This window comes from Pungitius pungitius, chromosome 16, assembly GCF_949316345.1.
Source record: "Pungitius pungitius chromosome 16, fPunPun2.1, whole genome shotgun sequence".
Taxonomy (NCBI): domain Eukaryota; kingdom Metazoa; phylum Chordata; class Actinopteri; order Perciformes; family Gasterosteidae; genus Pungitius; species Pungitius pungitius.
In genome coordinates, this window is record NC_084915.1 from 6,692,312 (window position 1) to 6,708,705 (window position 16,394).

A 16,394-nucleotide genomic window follows, 5' to 3' on the forward strand; every position below is an offset into this window, starting at 1 on the left:
CTCTCCAACTGAATCTTTGTTTCCATCTTGTGGATAAAAAGAGTAATAGCACTTTAGTTTGATTATTGCTAATACTATACATATTGCATTGTTTTCCCAAAAGGGGGGCAATCTTAAGTAACTCTTAAGATTTAAACCCCTTTAAATATAACTTGACCACTAATCAAATAGTCTACACACATCTGTAAATATTGTTTCAAATACTACCATTATCTCCTGAATAAACAAGGGACCAAACAATATATGTAACGTATACGACTGAACATAAATATCGATAGAAAATAATTTATGATAGTAGGATTAAGATCATTATTCAATTGATATTGTATTATGTTATAATTTGTCAATTAAAAATTTCTTTATTTTGAGTTTTGAGTCAGAATTTTGAGTCAGTCTTCAATTATCAATTATTTGTTCATTATTTGTTAATGATGTTTTCGACCTACTATGCTATGAAACAAGATGTTTTATTACTTGTATAACACGCTTGGGTATGACTTTATTTCATCATACTTATTTCTGATATACTAGACTTTTTTTTACAAACAATACTATTATTTTTATAACTTTTTGTCATTCTACTACTTTTGGCTTACTATACGGCATATTTATTTTTATGTGATGACTCCACTACGTTTCGCCCCTCCGCAACGTGTACTGTTGAAACAACAAATGATGCAACTGCCCACTAGCTCGCTATTTGATATTATTCTGAAATGTCTTTGACATTCAGGAGTTAGGACCCCTCCGTCCCACTAGGTGTCAGTGTCTTCTTTGATGGTCCATCTCTATCCTTCAGGATGAAGATCAGCTGATGAACCACAGTTAATCCTGTGTTGGTTAAAGCTATAAAGATTTACCACTTAGACCTCTACTTTAGCTGACACAGCCGCTGTTTTATTTTGTATTTCAAAACGTCCACAAATCGCCTATTCAATTAATTTTGTATACTATATATATAGTATACTATCCTGTGACTTTTTAAATAATGTGCTATTAGTGAAAATGTTCATATTTATGTTTTTGCATTTTATAACAAGTGATACTACCGTATGACTTTTTGAGGTAGGTAATAAAATCGTTAATTGAACATTTTATGACATATATTTCTGTACTTTGAGCTTTTAATGACCCCAATTCTCATAGCCAAGTATGCAATGAGTTTTTATGATGATATGCATCGATTCATCCATTATCTGATGACATCAGATGAGGTCGCAATGGAACAGCTCACATTAGGCAGGTGACTTGTCTCTGACACCAGTCCCGCATTCCCAGCTATGGACATCTTTTTTCATGACAACATATTTGCATGGAAGACTGTAATACATCTTTTAAATTACATTTGATGTGTTATATGTGGGACACAAATCTTGTATCTCTTTGACCTATTCAGTACACTTCTTTAGTCATTTAAACGTCATATTTCTTTAAGTTTAAAATCCCTTCAGTGTCAGTTTGCCGTTCTCTCCATAAAACAATTTAGTGTGTCAAGTGACATTTTATTGTTAAAAGAAGGTATAAAATACAATCAAAGCTTTGAAATTGCATGTAGAAACCCAATAAATCCTGAAATATGTTGGCTGTTTACAAATGCTTTAGAGAATGCTGTGGTATTTAGCAAACCCAGACTCAAACAACCCAACGCTCACCATAAAAAAGAGATACAAAATACAACCACATAAAATCCCCCCCTCCTCTCCTAAACCCACACGCTACCCTTCCTCTCTGAAGTGCCCTCCTGACCACAGCAGCCTCCTGCATCAGCCCTTCGGTGGCGTGAGGCAGGAAGGTTCTTGTAGACGGCCCGACTGTAGGGGATGAAACACATTCCAAGCTGAAGGTGGCGGGCCAGGCGACAGTAGGCGGCGAGGGCCAGAACCAGCAGGGGGGTGAGCAGCAGAAATCCTACAACCAGCAGAGCCACGCAGCCGGCGTCATCCAGCACGTCTGAGCAATACAGGGATGTGCCGTGGGGCTGCACCTGGGGGGCAAGAGGAGGGGGAAACAGATGAGTACGGGGGGGAATGAGGGGTGGCACGCACATGCAGATACACTCGCGCATGCACATGAAATGACCTCTAGTTTTTCAGTTTGCACTCAGTGGAAAAGTAAGTAGTTGAGTATACTCAAAATAAATGTTTGCTCAACAAATGGGGGAATTATGAAGATGGCGAAAACATCCATTACGCCACATATCATTTATCAATAGTAAGCTATATGGACTTGGGCACAGCACTAGTGTGACCTGCTACTTTTCAATCCTTTTCCTCCCAGTGGACAAACAACAAAACATCAAAGGTAGTCACCGTAGAGTGGCAGAGGAAGCCAAAAATGATCATGGCAAGAGCGGGGGTGAGGATGGTGCCAAAAATGATGCTGGCCAGCCCGCCATTGACCAGTGCTATGATTAGATTCTGTGCGGTGACTAGCACAGAGCATGCCCAGCAGTCCAGAGAGCCCCTCAACTCTAAAGGGGTGTCAGCGGCCTCGCTGCCGTCCAGAGAGTACGGAGGTGGCACCACGACTCCTGACCCCACCCTGGAGGGGGAGCGCGCCTCAGAGAGGGCCTGCTCAGATACCGTCTTCTCCAGCGTTCCGCTCCGTGAAAAACTCATCTTTTGCTGTGGTCTATGCAGCAGGAATGAAAAACAGTGTCAGGTCAGTAACATGAGCCAAGTATTTAATCTATTCATCTACTAGTCTTCTGAATTAAATGTAACCCTGATGTTAGGTCTGAAGGTTTGCAATTAGGGAGCAACACAAACATTGGGATGATATTTAGCAGAGCGAGTCATGTCTTTTAAGCCTCAGCATCTATCAAATTGTCTCTATGTAGTTCTGTTGTACTCCTTTCTTCTCTTCGCTGTACACCCTGAATTCTTTAGTATTTTTGATATGTGGTGAGAGGTGGAAAGTCAACACAGATAAATCCCCAGCTCTAAGTGCAAGGAAATGGAGCTGCACCTCCAATCCCCAACCAGAACAATAAGCCAGGAACAGCTGGAATCCCTCTCATCACTAATGGTAGCGTCATAAAAAAGATATATTTTGTAGTACAGATACTGTAGTACTACTTTTTTGATATGGCACAGTATGGTAATAATGTATGCTTTCATTTCCATGTCTCATTTATTTTTATTTTTCAAGCTCAGTAAGTAAAATTCCCACAATCTATTTCCTTCTGTTGTTCAGTGTGTTAGCAGCTACTGTTATTATGACAATTACCATGGAACACATGGCTTTATTAAGCAATATTTCATCAGAATAGTTTTTTTTAATTCAAGTGTTTAAGTTACGGTTTCATTCATTAATTCAATCTACTTCCATTTTTTGTGATGGTTTATTGTTTGCTAGATTGCATAAATAGCAATACCAATGTCCTGCTCATTGATATGTTCGCCAGCAATCCTTCTTATCATTTGGAATATTTTTTGTTTGTTAGTAAAGCTTAGGATCAATGAGCAGCTCAAACACCGGCCTTCTTTTGTTTGGATTGATACATTTAAGATATCAAAAATAAGTCTTTATAATCCCAAGAATAAAATGACTGAGGAAACATTCAGGAAGTTCTCTTACAATGATGTACTGCACAGCTTAAGTAAACAGAGCCCTCTTATGAGGGACAGGATTGGCAATTTTCTGTTTTTTCAAAGATACTTTTGATTTAAAAAAACAAAGGCTTTGTTGTACTCACTTTAATGTTACTTCAGGATGTGTATTCCTGCAGCACTTTGGTGGAAGCAGATGATGAGACTCCTTGAGAATACCTTGAGAGCGGTGAGTGGTCCGAGACAAAGAAAATTTCAAGAATTTCCTTCTGCTTAAAAATCCAGACCCGGAGAGTGGGATCCAAGAGAAGTTTCTACTGCTTCTACTAATGTAAAATCTGTTTATGAGCTGGCCAATTTCCAAAAATTCCCAAAAGAAATGGTTTACTTTTATGAATCCAGACTTCTTCTTGAGAACTCCTGTAAAGTGGATTAAAAACTAACTCTGTAGACCCGAGGCAATTTTGGCTTTCCCACTGGCTTCAGCGCTTCCTTCCCTGACATTCTGTTTCCTCACTCCGACTCCAGTTTGAGATATGATGGAATGCGTGAGTGCTTGCGAATGTATGCATGTGCGTGTGTGTGTGTGTGTGTGTATCCTGTGTTGCCTCGCACAGAAAAGAAGGCTGGGCTGTGTTAAGGGCTCCTCTTGGTGTCTGGGCAGGGGGGCATTGTGGGGGTTTATGTGATAACCCCTGAAACTTGGGGGAGGGAAGCAGAGTGTTTATTTGGATAGGTTAGAGGAGTCAGGGTATGCTGCCCAACCCTCAACGCTTTACACCCTCACTGAGCACTTTCTCTTCTCCACTGTCAAATACCGAAATGGTGGGTTTCAAAATCCAGAATAACTGAGTTGGTTTATTGTTGCTGTTTGTGTACAAATATAGAAACTGTATAATATTCATATATTGTTTATATATAAACTTTAAACTGACAGTAACCAAATGTTGTGGATTTTAGACTGTTATAAAAGATGCAGGCCATGCTACACTGCATCATACTATAATGCACCATAACTAACGAGGGTGTGGACAATACGAGAGCACCACTCAACTAGTAAAGAAAGAGGCTCTGAAGTAAGAAGTAAAAGAGCAAGCCAGAGTTACTTAAGATTGCCCCCCTTGACCTTTTGATGAAAAACAGCTCTGCTTTCAGAAAACATAAGGAAATGAGGATTGTGGGGGTGGGGAGGGTGTGTGTGTGTGTGTTGGCTAATTTGGTGGGGGAAAAGAGTCTATCATGGGACTGATAAGAAACCAGAGGGCTTCAGTTCAAAGGAGGACAAAGTGGGAGTATTTTGATATGAAGCTTTCATTTTTTCATTACACTTTGTTTATTTACTATTCAATCACAAGGGTAGATATGTTCTCCACGGACAGAATAAGGGCATTTTAGCTGTTTGTACAAGAAAAATGATCAAAGAGTCTATGGCATCAGTGGGTAAAAAAATGCAACGGGTGGTTTTGTCATTAACAATGCCACAGGTTGTTTATATGCGTATGTCAATGTCAGGGGGGGTGGGTAGAGGAAGAGCAGTCTTCCTGTCCTTGGAACCGGGATATCCGCTGCTGTGTGCGCGTTCTAGGATGAGATGTCTCCTCATCTGCAGTTTTGGCAATCTCGTATCCTTGAACCCGAGAAATTGACATAACAAAATAGAACAAATGACCAAAATAGTAGAGAAAAATTGTATCTATTATTCTGAATCTATGATATTGTATGAGGAGGAATGACATGAAGCACACAGGTGAACAGTACTCTCTTGCTATGTTGTTTTAGTTTACAACCTGGTTTGTATGAATAACAGTACATAAACTGTACAATAAACTGCCCCCCCCCTCCGACTGACTCTCACTCCCATGTTCGTTCACTTTGTCACTTTCACTTGTCACTTGTCACTTTGTTTAGCTGGTGCACTTTATCTTTATTTTTATTTCTAATTTTATCTTTATCTCCTCTTACTTACTAACCCATAGCTTTATCTTTAGCATACTAACCCATAGCATATAGTTTATTATACTTTTATTTTATTTTTATCTTATTGCTGCACTATGTTGTTATTATTGTACTGTCTTCCGTCATGCACCAACCGCCAAGACAATTTCCATGTCTAACATATTATGGCAATAAACGTTTCCTGATTCCTGATTCCTGATTTGGTATTTTCTTCTAGACCACGCTATTAGTTTCAAAAACAAAAGAAGTTATCAATTTAATAAGAAATTTCATTAATTACATATTGGTATTATTCACATTACTTTGTTTTACTTTTGAGTACAACTTTTTAAAACTGAATGGATCAGCTGGAGCTTTGACTAAATGGAGTCTCTGACGTATTGGAGGGAAACATTACAGAGTATTGTTCTCTTGTCCCTTTATGTAGCCTTAAGCAAAGCGGTCCAGTAGAACCCCCCAGTGGCCATCAGCTGCAAACTGGGAAGCCAAACATTTTTTTTTTACAAAAAACTTTGTATATGTCAGAACATAGTATGCTATACAGATGTCATGGTATTTAATGAGATAGAAGTCATAGAATAGTAAGAAATAAGAATGTCTTACTATTCTATATAGTATGCCATAGAATTCAATTGAAAAATGTCCTTTTATAATATGTAATAAAGAATGTAATAAAAAGTAACTATAGAGTGCCATGGAAACTACAACTAAAAAATAATACCATTTGCTTAGAAAATGTCAGTAACGGTCATAGTTTAATATCCCGTGACATGTCAACAAAATGTCTCATAACAAAATGTCTCATAATATAGAATAGCAAAACAAAAGAAAATCCTAAAAAAGCGACAGCAAAGGGGCCGTTTTTTCTTCAAGTAGAGGATATTAAATACTTAGAAGTCGACTGAAAATACGTAATGATACATTTATTATGCAATAACTCGTTTTCCCATTTAGGGAGTGGGCTCAATGTCCCCGGGACCCTCCGCACGTGTGTCCTCCTCTTGGGGACGTGGCAGCGCCTCCGGTCATATGATTTCACACACAAACCCCACCCCGCTATTGCCGACACAGAACAGATATATATGGGTTTTTTTTAAATCACTTGTCCGTAGTTTGTTTGACATGTAAAATATCTGCCTAAATTTAAAAGTCGTGCAAAAATGAATCATGCGTAACTGTATACATAGTAGACACGGAATTTGACAACCCCAAATAGTGCCATTTTTAGACGTATACTGCTGACGTTTACAGAGGCTTCAAATAGCTTCCGTTCTACGCTGGTAGTGATTGGACCCCGTGAGCTAACATATTGGTTAAACTAGTCCGACATTCTACACCTCAATGGAGGAACAGCCCAGAGATCGGGCACAAGAAAGGCAATATCACCACCACGGAGGGGACAGACACACTATTCAACATACAACTTGTCTAAAACATGATCAGAGCCACTTCCAGCGCCAGCACCAGGAAACGCAGACGAAGAAAACAGGTTGGGCCATCCGGAAAAGTGAGCTAACGCATGCTAGCCTTAGTCAGCTAACGTCAACGAGCAAACTAGCATTTGCTAACTAGTGTTAACTCCAATGTGACTGAGAGCATAGCGTGAGAGTTAGCTTTTAATTTAAACAGTATGCTTTTCTCCGGGTTGTTTACGGCACGTTATAGATGGTGAGTAGCCTCCTGATTTAAAACCGATAGTTGGCCGCTGTCGGAGCAGAATCCAACCGTTAGGTTAGCTAGCTAGTCGGCTAGCTAGTCGGCTAGCTGACGTTGCGTGACAGTTGTCGCTGGTGGTGCTTTGACATATCGGGGATTGACCTTGTGCGCCGGTTTCACCACTCAATTTGTATCTTGCAAAGGCAACCAAATCCTCTCAAATCTCTTAGGGTAGCAGTGTGTTCTTAAATTGCGGACACCGGTGTGCCTGCACGGAGAATCTCTTTCTATAGTCGTCCCATTTCGATCATTCATTTCAGCATGCTCCTGTCCACTTTAGGAGAGCCAGCCGGCTCCACTGGAATGTTCGGAGCTGCCATTTCCTGTCGGCCATGTTAAGAGTATCACTGCGAGCTAATGCTATTTACCGGTCTAGTAAAGTACTTTGCAACCCTGGCATGTCGTTGTCGTTTTTTGCAAAAGTGGTTTGTGGAAGCTAGGCCGCTTTCTTTTGTCGCATTAAACAACTCTTGGTGACATAGCGTTTTAATGTCCAACGAGTCGACCGGTAGCTTGATGTTAGCTAGCTAACGCTAGCCGTCTGTGACAGGCCTGTTGCATGTTGTCCGGTCAAAGTGGAGCCACGCAACAACCCGATAGCCGCATGATAAACAGGCTGTGGTCGTAAGCCTCGACATCACGTGTGCTTGTAGCTGACGTTATTTCAGTGAAAGGCCTTTCGAAACCATACATTCACAATAAGTGAAGAGGGGCTGTATGCAGCAGCGTGTGTGTCCGAGTCCACGGACGTGAGGGGCAGCCCTATTTGTTTTAAAGGCCCACGTTGACAAAGCCGTGCGTCTGCGATGCAAAGGCCTATTTGTGGTTCAGGGGCCACTCTAAATGTCTGTCACACATGCTGCCGTGAGCCTCCTCCATTTACATCTTGTTGCAACTGGTCTCTGATGTGGAGTCATTTCAAGAAAGTCAACGGGTATCAGTCCATTATTGCAGTAAACATAAGTGAGGCATAATACATGTTTAACTTGTTAAATACACATGTGTTGGATGCAGGTTCAGGCACCGTTAACAGCGTAAACTAACAATGACTCAAATCCAGAATGCTTCTCAGTTTGGGATAAATGTTGCTCGAGAACGTTTGCGTTTTCAACATTTACTGCTGCAATGCTTAATCAGAAAAGACAAAGGTTGACTATAATGAAACTTGAGGTCCACAATTGCAATTTGCATTCGACACGCTTGTTTAAAGCTATGTGCCAAGTAGACAACATTTTAGTGTAGAATGTGAATGGTACCGATAATTTGAACTTGGATTATTAGAAGTATGACAGCATGCATATAGGTTTCCCTATATTGCTCATAGTTGCATTAAAATACTTGACTAACCATTATATTTGGTAAATTGCATGACTTCTACTTTGTTGCCAAAGGTCAAATTAATTGAAAAATAATTTTTGAAGATGTACTTTAGTAAAGAATGGTCATACAACTGATTTTCTTTCCCATTTCAGGCATTAAAAAAGTAAACATCCGTCAGGAGGAGTGGGAGAATAATCTGCATCTCTCTGACACTGTTGGTATGTCACATGCCCCCAACAGCCATTGTAACCGACACACAAGTCATGCAAATGTGAAGCAGAAATCAACGCAAAAGCTTTACACAACTGTTCCAAAAGTGAGCAGCAAAGGATTGGACCTTAAGAAGAATATGGACCTTAAAATTGACAAGGAAAAGGTTCTGGAGTTGAATCATCATGAGGGCCATTCAATGAATAAGAACGACCCTGTGTTGCTTCAAAATGGCGTTGTAAATTGTGGCTTGATTACAAATGGCTACTACAGCAAGGACAATGATGGCAGCGGCTCCGAAGGTGGATATACTACTCCGAAAAAGCGCAAGGCCAGATGTAACAACGCAAAGAACACTGATAATGCTCTAAGAGACGAGGAGAAAGACATGCAGCAGGGCAGCAGTACTCAAGAACATGGGGCTTTTAATCTTGAGACGACTGAGAAGGGAATGACTTCTAGACTTGATGGCTTTAGAGCCGGCCATAAAGCAGAAGCTCAGTCAGCAGCTAGACGGGCTGTTGTGTCAGAGGCTTCATTGGGTGAGGCTCAGAGGAAGAACTCTGATGGCAAAATAGTTGGCAACTTTGGTAAAAAGACTGAGGAAAGGCATAAAGCCAAGCTTTCCTCACCTTCAAAAGAGGACTCGTGGACTTTGTTCAAGCCCCCGCCAGTATTTCCTGTGGACAATAGCAGTGCAAAAATTGTTCCTAAGATCAGTTATGCAAGTAAAGTAAAAGAGAACCTCAACAAAGTAGCACAAGGTGGAGGAGAGGCACTGCCTCCTCCGGTCAGACTGTCACAGGTCCCTATGTCTGCTATGAAAACTATCACCTCAGCTAGCTTTACTAATGGCCCGGTTTCTGGAAACGGTAACGGCTGCCCTTCCGTGGGTACCTTCTTTGCTCCTGCTGCTAGTAGTATCCCACCAGCCCCCTATTTCCCAAGTGGCGAGAATGTAGCATGTCCTTTGGAAAGTAACTGTAGCTCTACAACCAGTCCTGTAGATGGAGAACCATACGAGCTTAGAAAAACGCTTTTAATCTACCCTTTAAATATGCAACCTGTGCTCCCTAGTGCTCGGCATCTTGACCCACCGGCTGCTCAGACAAATCAGAACGCCTTGGGAGACATCTTCCAGAATCAATGGGGGCTTTCTTTCATAAATGAGCCCAATTTGGGGCCAGAAGGATCAGGTGGCAAGGTGCCCGCAGAGGACAAGACAAGTGTGGTGCCACCTCAGAGCAAGTGTCAGACTGCTGCCCAGCCCTGCTTCGATGTTGGCCCATCATTCTTTGAGCTTGGCACTTTAGCTCAAGACCCCAAGAGAAGGACTTGTGCCCCCTGCAGTGTGTCTGAGGCCTTTTCTCCTGCACGTGGGACGAGTGAGGAGGAGAACCAGCTGCAGCCATGTGGCCAGGAAAAGACTCAAGTTGAGGCCAAGGGTGCAGGGTTTGCTGTGTTGCCTCCCAGTAAAGACAATGGTGCTAAGCCTGCTCAGGGCCAGCTGACCACTGTGTTGTTTGGCTCATCTAAGCACCTGACCCACTCTAAAGACATTGGCAGAAGGTGTAGCTGGGCGTCCTTTGATATTAAAGCTGCTGTCACTTATCACACTAAAGGTAACTATGACTTTTATTAACTTGTACCACCATTTAAATTGTAATACTTTAGATCTAATTTCCAGTTAATTTTGGGATACAGTTGTTGTTGGCAACGGTTAAGCATACAAATCAAACATTGTTTAAGTAAAAATGAGTTGTAGTGGTGGTTGGTCACCTTTCCTGAACATTTTGGGGTGTACAGCCTGTCGCCCACAGCTCCACATCTACAGCTTGCTGTGGTTGCTTGCATTTGTTCCATTATTGAGTTAAGTTAGTTGATTCATTTGACAAATTTTTGATAAACAATTATGATATTTGCAGTAACTTCTGCTTCACAGTTAAAGGCAGCTGAGAGCTTTTAGTGCGAGCCAACTGTCCAGTGTGGATTAGCGGTAACTTAATACAGTTCTTTTTGACTGTGGGAGTGTGAGGTTGATATTGAGGAGATAACGCTCGATTACATGCTGCATAGTTTCCTATCAATCCCTCTGAAAAGCGCATTTGAATAAAGTGTGAGAATACAGGCTGTGCCATTTTTCTTTGACAAGAATTGTATCATTATAGCTTTAAGCAAATCTTTGATCTGCCCATGTATGACAAATAAATTAAACAATTAACATACTTTTTGGTTTATTTTAACAGTATTGTCTGAAAATATTCATGTCTAGTTGACGCTGAAATAATTTGACTTTTTGTTTTCCCTCAACAGAAATGGAATTAATTTTCAACTTGCAAAAACAAGGTAAATTAACTTGATGGTCTCACTGCTTTTTTCGTTAAGTTACTAAGTGTGGACTCCCACTGACAAAACGCAACACGTTACAAAGTCTATGCAGTCATGCCTGTTCTCCTGTTTTAATCCATGAACTAACACTGTGCCTCTTTCTCTTTCCCCCACCCCCTGCAGATCCAAAAAGAGTAGTGTCTTATGATGAGACCAAGGATGGGCCTGATCAGTGAGGTAGATGGTCTACTGTTCTTACCCTCTTCTGTGAGCTGTGATTTTCTTCCTTTGGAACCATGAATCCTGTCGGACAGATAAAGGGACAACTGTGAAAGCATTGATAGTTTAGCATGACAGAATTTCCTTGGAATCTCCAGTGAAAAAAACAGACTTCTTTGGGGACATCAGACGAACAAGCAGACACACTGGAGGGACGCTAAAGGAGATGATCGGTGCCTCTCAAACAACACAAATACCAACTTATAGAGCTGTGATAATGGCTCTTTAAGGTTGATGTTCGGGAGTTCAACAAAGGAAGGTGTCATGGATTGCACCACCCTAAGCCTTTTTTCTGTCGAACTGCGGCGCCTTTCAGTCTGACTAAGGGAGGCCTCAGTCATTTTCTTCACGCATTCAAATGAGTTCATCGTAGATATGTTAACCGTTATACCTACACGTTTGAGGGCGAGCTTGAATCATAGGACGAAAGGAGAGCACATTGCAGAGAATGCCTCGAAGGCGTAGTTCAGTTGTTTGGAGTTAAACCGTTAAATGGAAGCTCACAAGTGAGGCCCCATCCAGGAGAGGGAGAGCCTCTTCTAAAGGCCTTTTCTTTTTTGGTAGGGTGACATCAGAGCCCAGAGAAGAAATGCTCGCCTTTTCTTTTATAGTCGTTTTTTGTGCCCTGACATGAGTGTTCTCTGCGCTGCAGTATGACCACAGAGCACAGGTACAGAAGTGCCCATTTTGAAGGAAAGCCACGCCCCTTCATTTCAATGTTTATTACAGGTGTGCTAAAGATTTTCAAATCAGGTCTGTCAAAGGCCAAATGTTTTTCATCTTTAAGCTTTTCATGCAGTTCATTAGGATGTAACTGAGTATTCTTACATTCAAATTCATATATATATATATATATATATATATATAAAAATAAAAACACACACAGTTTACCCCAATCCCTCCTGCGGCCGAACTGTTTGCCTTTAGTTGAAGAATTAAAGGACCCAGAGGCATTTCTACCAATAAGGTCTTCTGCATTTTGTGCTAATTCCTCAGCAGCAAGACTCAGGATGTCCATACAGATTTTTAGCTTTTTTCTGTTTAAAAACTGTTCAAATTTTATTGTCAGAAACATGTTGCGTTTTTATAACAGATTTTTTTTTTAAGAGAAAAAAAATATATTTCTTTTGAGTCTTTTTTTTTTTTTTTTTTTTTTTTTGCATGTTTACTGGTGGAAATGAATGAGTCAGAGCTCACTGTTGATCTCCATTCAAAGATAACAGTAACACATCATTACTTGCAATACTAATCTAGGTTTCCCCGACTGGCCAAACTGTGTTGAAATGTGAAGATGAGTTGTACTATTATGTTTTTACCGTTTAAAATTTGCAGACCAGTGTGCAATAACACCATGTGATCCATACAATGTGTGAAATGGGTTATATGGAGCTACAAAATCATCACCCAAGATGCTGGTGGGGTTTAAAAAAATGTTGCATGCATTTTCAGTTTGCACAAAATCCATTAGTAAATTTTGCTAATGACCTCACGTCTAAAGATCTAATTAAATCTAGGGAGCCCACATTTGTTAGCTGGCCAGCTGTGACATCGCTTTCATCACTGTCTCCAAATCAGGATTGGTTTATTCAACATAACAGAGGAACGGTCCAGATATCGTTCCTCTACAAGTTCTGATTTGGTTAATGTGTGGATTAATAGCACTTTATGTAAACTAATTGCTTTTATCTTTTAGTTTTTAGAAAGATCTATATGTAATGACAAGAAATACTCCTTGAAAGAATGGCTCTGGGCTGTTAACTCTTCAGAAAGAAAAAAACAAGATGATAAATTAAGAATATTCAATGTAACTCAGGTAGTGTTGATAAAGCCATGACTATGTATGATTTTTTTTTTCCTCCAAATGGTCACCCTTCATGTTCTCAAATTAGACTTGGTGTCCTAAATTGGAGTCCAAAACACCAAATACTTTTGAAGATAATGGTCATAGCATGCAAGGTGCAATTATCGTCATTTTGGGCTCTAAAAATGTAAGTTTTCCTCTTTATTTACTGCTTTTAAAAAAACAAAATGGAAAAAAAAGCACATTGCTCCACGCGCTGTTTTCTGTGTATAATAGACTGTAATCGTGCAATCTTTGGCTAATTCTCCCTCTTATGTATAGAGTTAGGCACCCCCTTAATTTGTTACTGCTAAACAGCAGCTTTTATTTTTAATCTGGTCGCTACAATCTGGGTTTTAGTTTTTAAGTACATTTCTCTCTGAGCGCTGCAGAGAGGGAAAGTTGGAACAGACGCCAGTCGTCTTGACTTTAACTTTCACGTTTTATCTCGGTCAGCTCTCTGCTATTTAAAACTGTTTGTTTTTTGGCTCTCATTGTACGGAGCCAGATGGCCGTGTGTACCAACAGAGGCTGAAAAAGAACAGTTGTGTTGCATCTGGTGGATGAGGAACGAGGGCGTTTCCAGAGATTTTGGCCTTTAGTGTTTCCATTTCCTTTTTATTTTTAAATCTGGAATTAAGTTACACAAAACTCACAATTCAATTTCTTCTTGTTGCCCATGATCCAAACGCAAGTGACATAATCAGGTTACCAATGGTAGACGCCGTATAGTTCAGGCCGAATGCATCTATAGGCTCTACATGTAAAACAGGGTGATCCCAATGAGTGGTATGTGATGTTACTGTGGTCTTAAAACCTTTGTTTTTGAGAGGCTGTTCCTCCACAGGGAAATCTGATAATCTCCCACCCCAAGTATCCTTCTTTTTTTAAAGCACTTAATTCAGAGGCTATGTTCAATATGCATTTATAAAGATAGAACTATTATTTTTAGCATTGTAGCCTGCAAACCAAAAACAGGTTCTTGAAGCTGAGTAGATGGTAAATCAATGAGGGAGGAGAGGGGTTGAGAACGTACAGGCTGACCACGTGGAGCTTAGACCTCCACCCCCCCCCCTCAGGGTGTGCAATCACCTCAAGGATGCAGCCTTCCAAGTAGTGAGTGACGAGTTCGGCCTCGTCGTTTTGTGGCTGTGTGCATAGCGAGTTCTTCCAATTATATGCAAGCTCCTCGTATATTTCAAAACCCCCTTGTTGTTTCATGTACAGGTGCCTGTGTGAAAAAAAGATCTTTTACAGCAAATCTGATTGTTTAAAATCTGCTTCCATCATATATGTGCCATTTTTTTTTTTTTTTGTAACATTTGCAATGTTTTCTTACATCTAATCTCAATTTTGTCTATTAAGCAACATGGATTCAGTGGAGGGCAATGAAAAATCTGTGTGTAGTAGGTTTTAGAATTTGTCATGGCTTGTGATCCGAATTTCGTATCCTAAAGCCCAAATCAGTGTGACTGGGATTGATGATGACCGCTTGCTGGCGTATACTCGGGCCAGTCCATTGTCAAGTTATTGTCTGAAGTAGCACATTAATTGATTTGAACTGATTTAACAAATTAGTGCTTTAATGTGTTTTTTAAAGGTTTTATTTGAGTTATAACCTAATTTATCCATAGATGCAGAAGTAGGATGAGACTAAACGGAATAAATCATACAGGAAATCAAGCTGTCTCATTGTTTTAGATGATCTAGTTACTGATAAAGGCTAATGTAGACCCTATTCTTTTCGTTTTTTTTGTTTGTTAATAAACTACTTTAACTAATTTCTTCAAATAGTTGTGATGGGAGCAAACTGCATTGAAACACACTGCATCCAGGGGCCCCCCTCCCAGTATATTTTTTTGTATTCGTAGTGATGTTAATCGTGTTATGAGGGGGAGTGAGGTATTAATGTACGGTTCAACAACTGAAATCTGCTTTCGCCAAAGGTACACTACTCAGACATTCAGCAGGTGAATGGCAAGCGCACAGACCGTCACCGGGGACGTTGATGTCGTAACCAGCTACCCGACACCGTGCTGGGTCGTGAGGAGCATTTAGTGAGGAAAAGGCACTACTGTAGCAGCTGAGTGTCACTTTGAGCGTGTGGTTATATGGTGCAAGAGAGAAGCAATCTTCAAAAGATGAAACTAAACGCTGAAATTGATGCTTCTTCATCCTCCAACTGTCTGGAAATGCTGGACTTTGTTGTATGTTTGTGCTCCACTTAAAACTGCGGCCTCCTTTGAATGGTCTTTGCCTCTTGTGGATGTTTTGATTGAAGGGGCTTTTTTTGTTTTACTCAATGACACCTGAGAGGTACAGTGTTTGATTCCACACATGACAAATAAAGTTATAAAAAAGGGCGACATGTGTCTTAAAAATGTTCAATTGTGAAAAGAAGCGTTGAGTTGTGCCAAGTCATTTCTGGTTTTGTTTCTGTGTCCTTTTGTTTCTTTTTTTAGTCTGCTCCTCCTTTATCACTTTCACATCTCTTGCCTCCCTAAATGTTTTTAAGTGAGCAGTTTTTCATTTTAATTTGGAATTTAACCGAAGTGTCACATTACATGTTTTCTTTTTTTAAAGCATGATAACCTCCAAATTCCAAACTATGTAATAGTCATTATAGATATATCTATATCTATATATATATAAACTTCCAGTGTTCACAATTATAGTTTCTATTAAAATGTCAAAAACAGGATATCTGTGTTTTGTGTAGTCTGTTCGCTGATAGTAAGTGGAGTATGTTGGCTTGTTTCTTACAAGTCCTAGTCATCACCTTATAGCAGGACCGACCTTTGCTGCATCAAACCACAGCTAAAGCAAAGGGACTATATACAATTGTTGAAGTAGAAATACTGTACTTCTGCACTACTGTATACTTTATACCTCTTGTCCACTACATTTGAGAGGGAATATTGTTTACTTTGGATGTTTCAGACATAACGTGATCACCTTTTAAGTTATGGTGAAAAGACCATTTCTCAGTCAACGAGCTTACTTCAAGCTACATTCGTTTCTTTAGACAGTGTCGTTTGAATCAAAAAAGGCTGAAATCAACTGAAAGAGTTTTTGATAAGTTTAAGGAAAATGGGCCACAAAACTTTATAAGGTCGAGGCTTGAGGCTTTTGCTCTTTTAGATATAGTACTAATAATATATTAAGTACCACCTTGACTCAACAGTAAAATGCTA

The 16,394-nt window shown here is 40.1% G+C and overlaps 2 protein-coding genes across 3 annotated transcripts; one reads left to right on the forward strand and one right to left on the reverse strand.

The window, feature by feature from the left end:
* Nucleotides 1–1,441: 1,441 nt before the first annotated feature.
* On the reverse strand, nt 1,442–4,233 carry tmem88a (transmembrane protein 88 a). The gene is made up of 3 exons (XM_037468101.2): nt 3,698–4,233; nt 2,310–2,631; nt 1,442–1,984 (listed from the first exon to the last, which is right to left on the reverse strand). Exons 2-3 carry the CDS (start codon nt 2,616–2,618, stop codon nt 1,703–1,705), a joined length of 591 nt encoding a protein of 196 aa, XP_037323998.2. The 5' UTR covers nt 2,619–2,631; nt 3,698–4,233; the 3' UTR covers nt 1,442–1,702.
* A 2,366-nt stretch (nt 4,234–6,599) lies between these two features.
* nufip2 (nuclear FMR1 interacting protein 2) lies at nt 6,600–15,771 on the forward strand. Of its 2 annotated transcripts, none has more exons than XM_037467224.2 (4): nt 6,600–7,014; nt 8,696–10,375; nt 11,067–11,099; nt 11,265–15,771. In XM_037467224.2, exons 1-4 carry the CDS (start codon nt 6,849–6,851, stop codon nt 11,315–11,317), a joined length of 1,932 nt encoding a protein of 643 aa, XP_037323121.2. In that variant the 5' UTR covers nt 6,600–6,848; the 3' UTR covers nt 11,318–15,771. The 2 variants fall into 2 exon arrangements, with proteins under 2 accessions (XP_037323121.2, XP_037323122.2); XM_037467225.2 differs by having other exon boundaries at nt 6,600–6,996.
* The last annotated feature ends 623 nt before the right edge of the window (nt 15,772–16,394 follow it).

Bases quoted from the DNA above. Each gene is read 5' to 3' on its own strand.
- nufip2 (XM_037467224.2), top strand. From the start codon at position 6,849: ATGGAGGAACAGCCCAGAGATCGGGCACAAGAAAGGCAATATCACCAC. The intron at 7,015-8,695 runs GTGAGCTAACGC...TTCCCATTTCAG, and splicing joins AGGTTGGGCCATCCGGAAAA to GCATTAAAAAAGTAAACATC. The intron at 11,100-11,264 runs GTAAATTAACTT...CACCCCCTGCAG, and splicing joins TTTCAACTTGCAAAAACAAG to ATCCAAAAAGAGTAGTGTCT.
- tmem88a (XM_037468101.2), bottom strand. From the start codon at position 2,618: ATGAGTTTTTCACGGAGCGGAACGCTGGAGAAGACGGTATCTGAGCAG. The intron at 1,985-2,309 runs GTGACTACCTTT...CTTGCCCCCCAG, and splicing joins GCTTCCTCTGCCACTCTACG to GTGCAGCCCCACGGCACATC.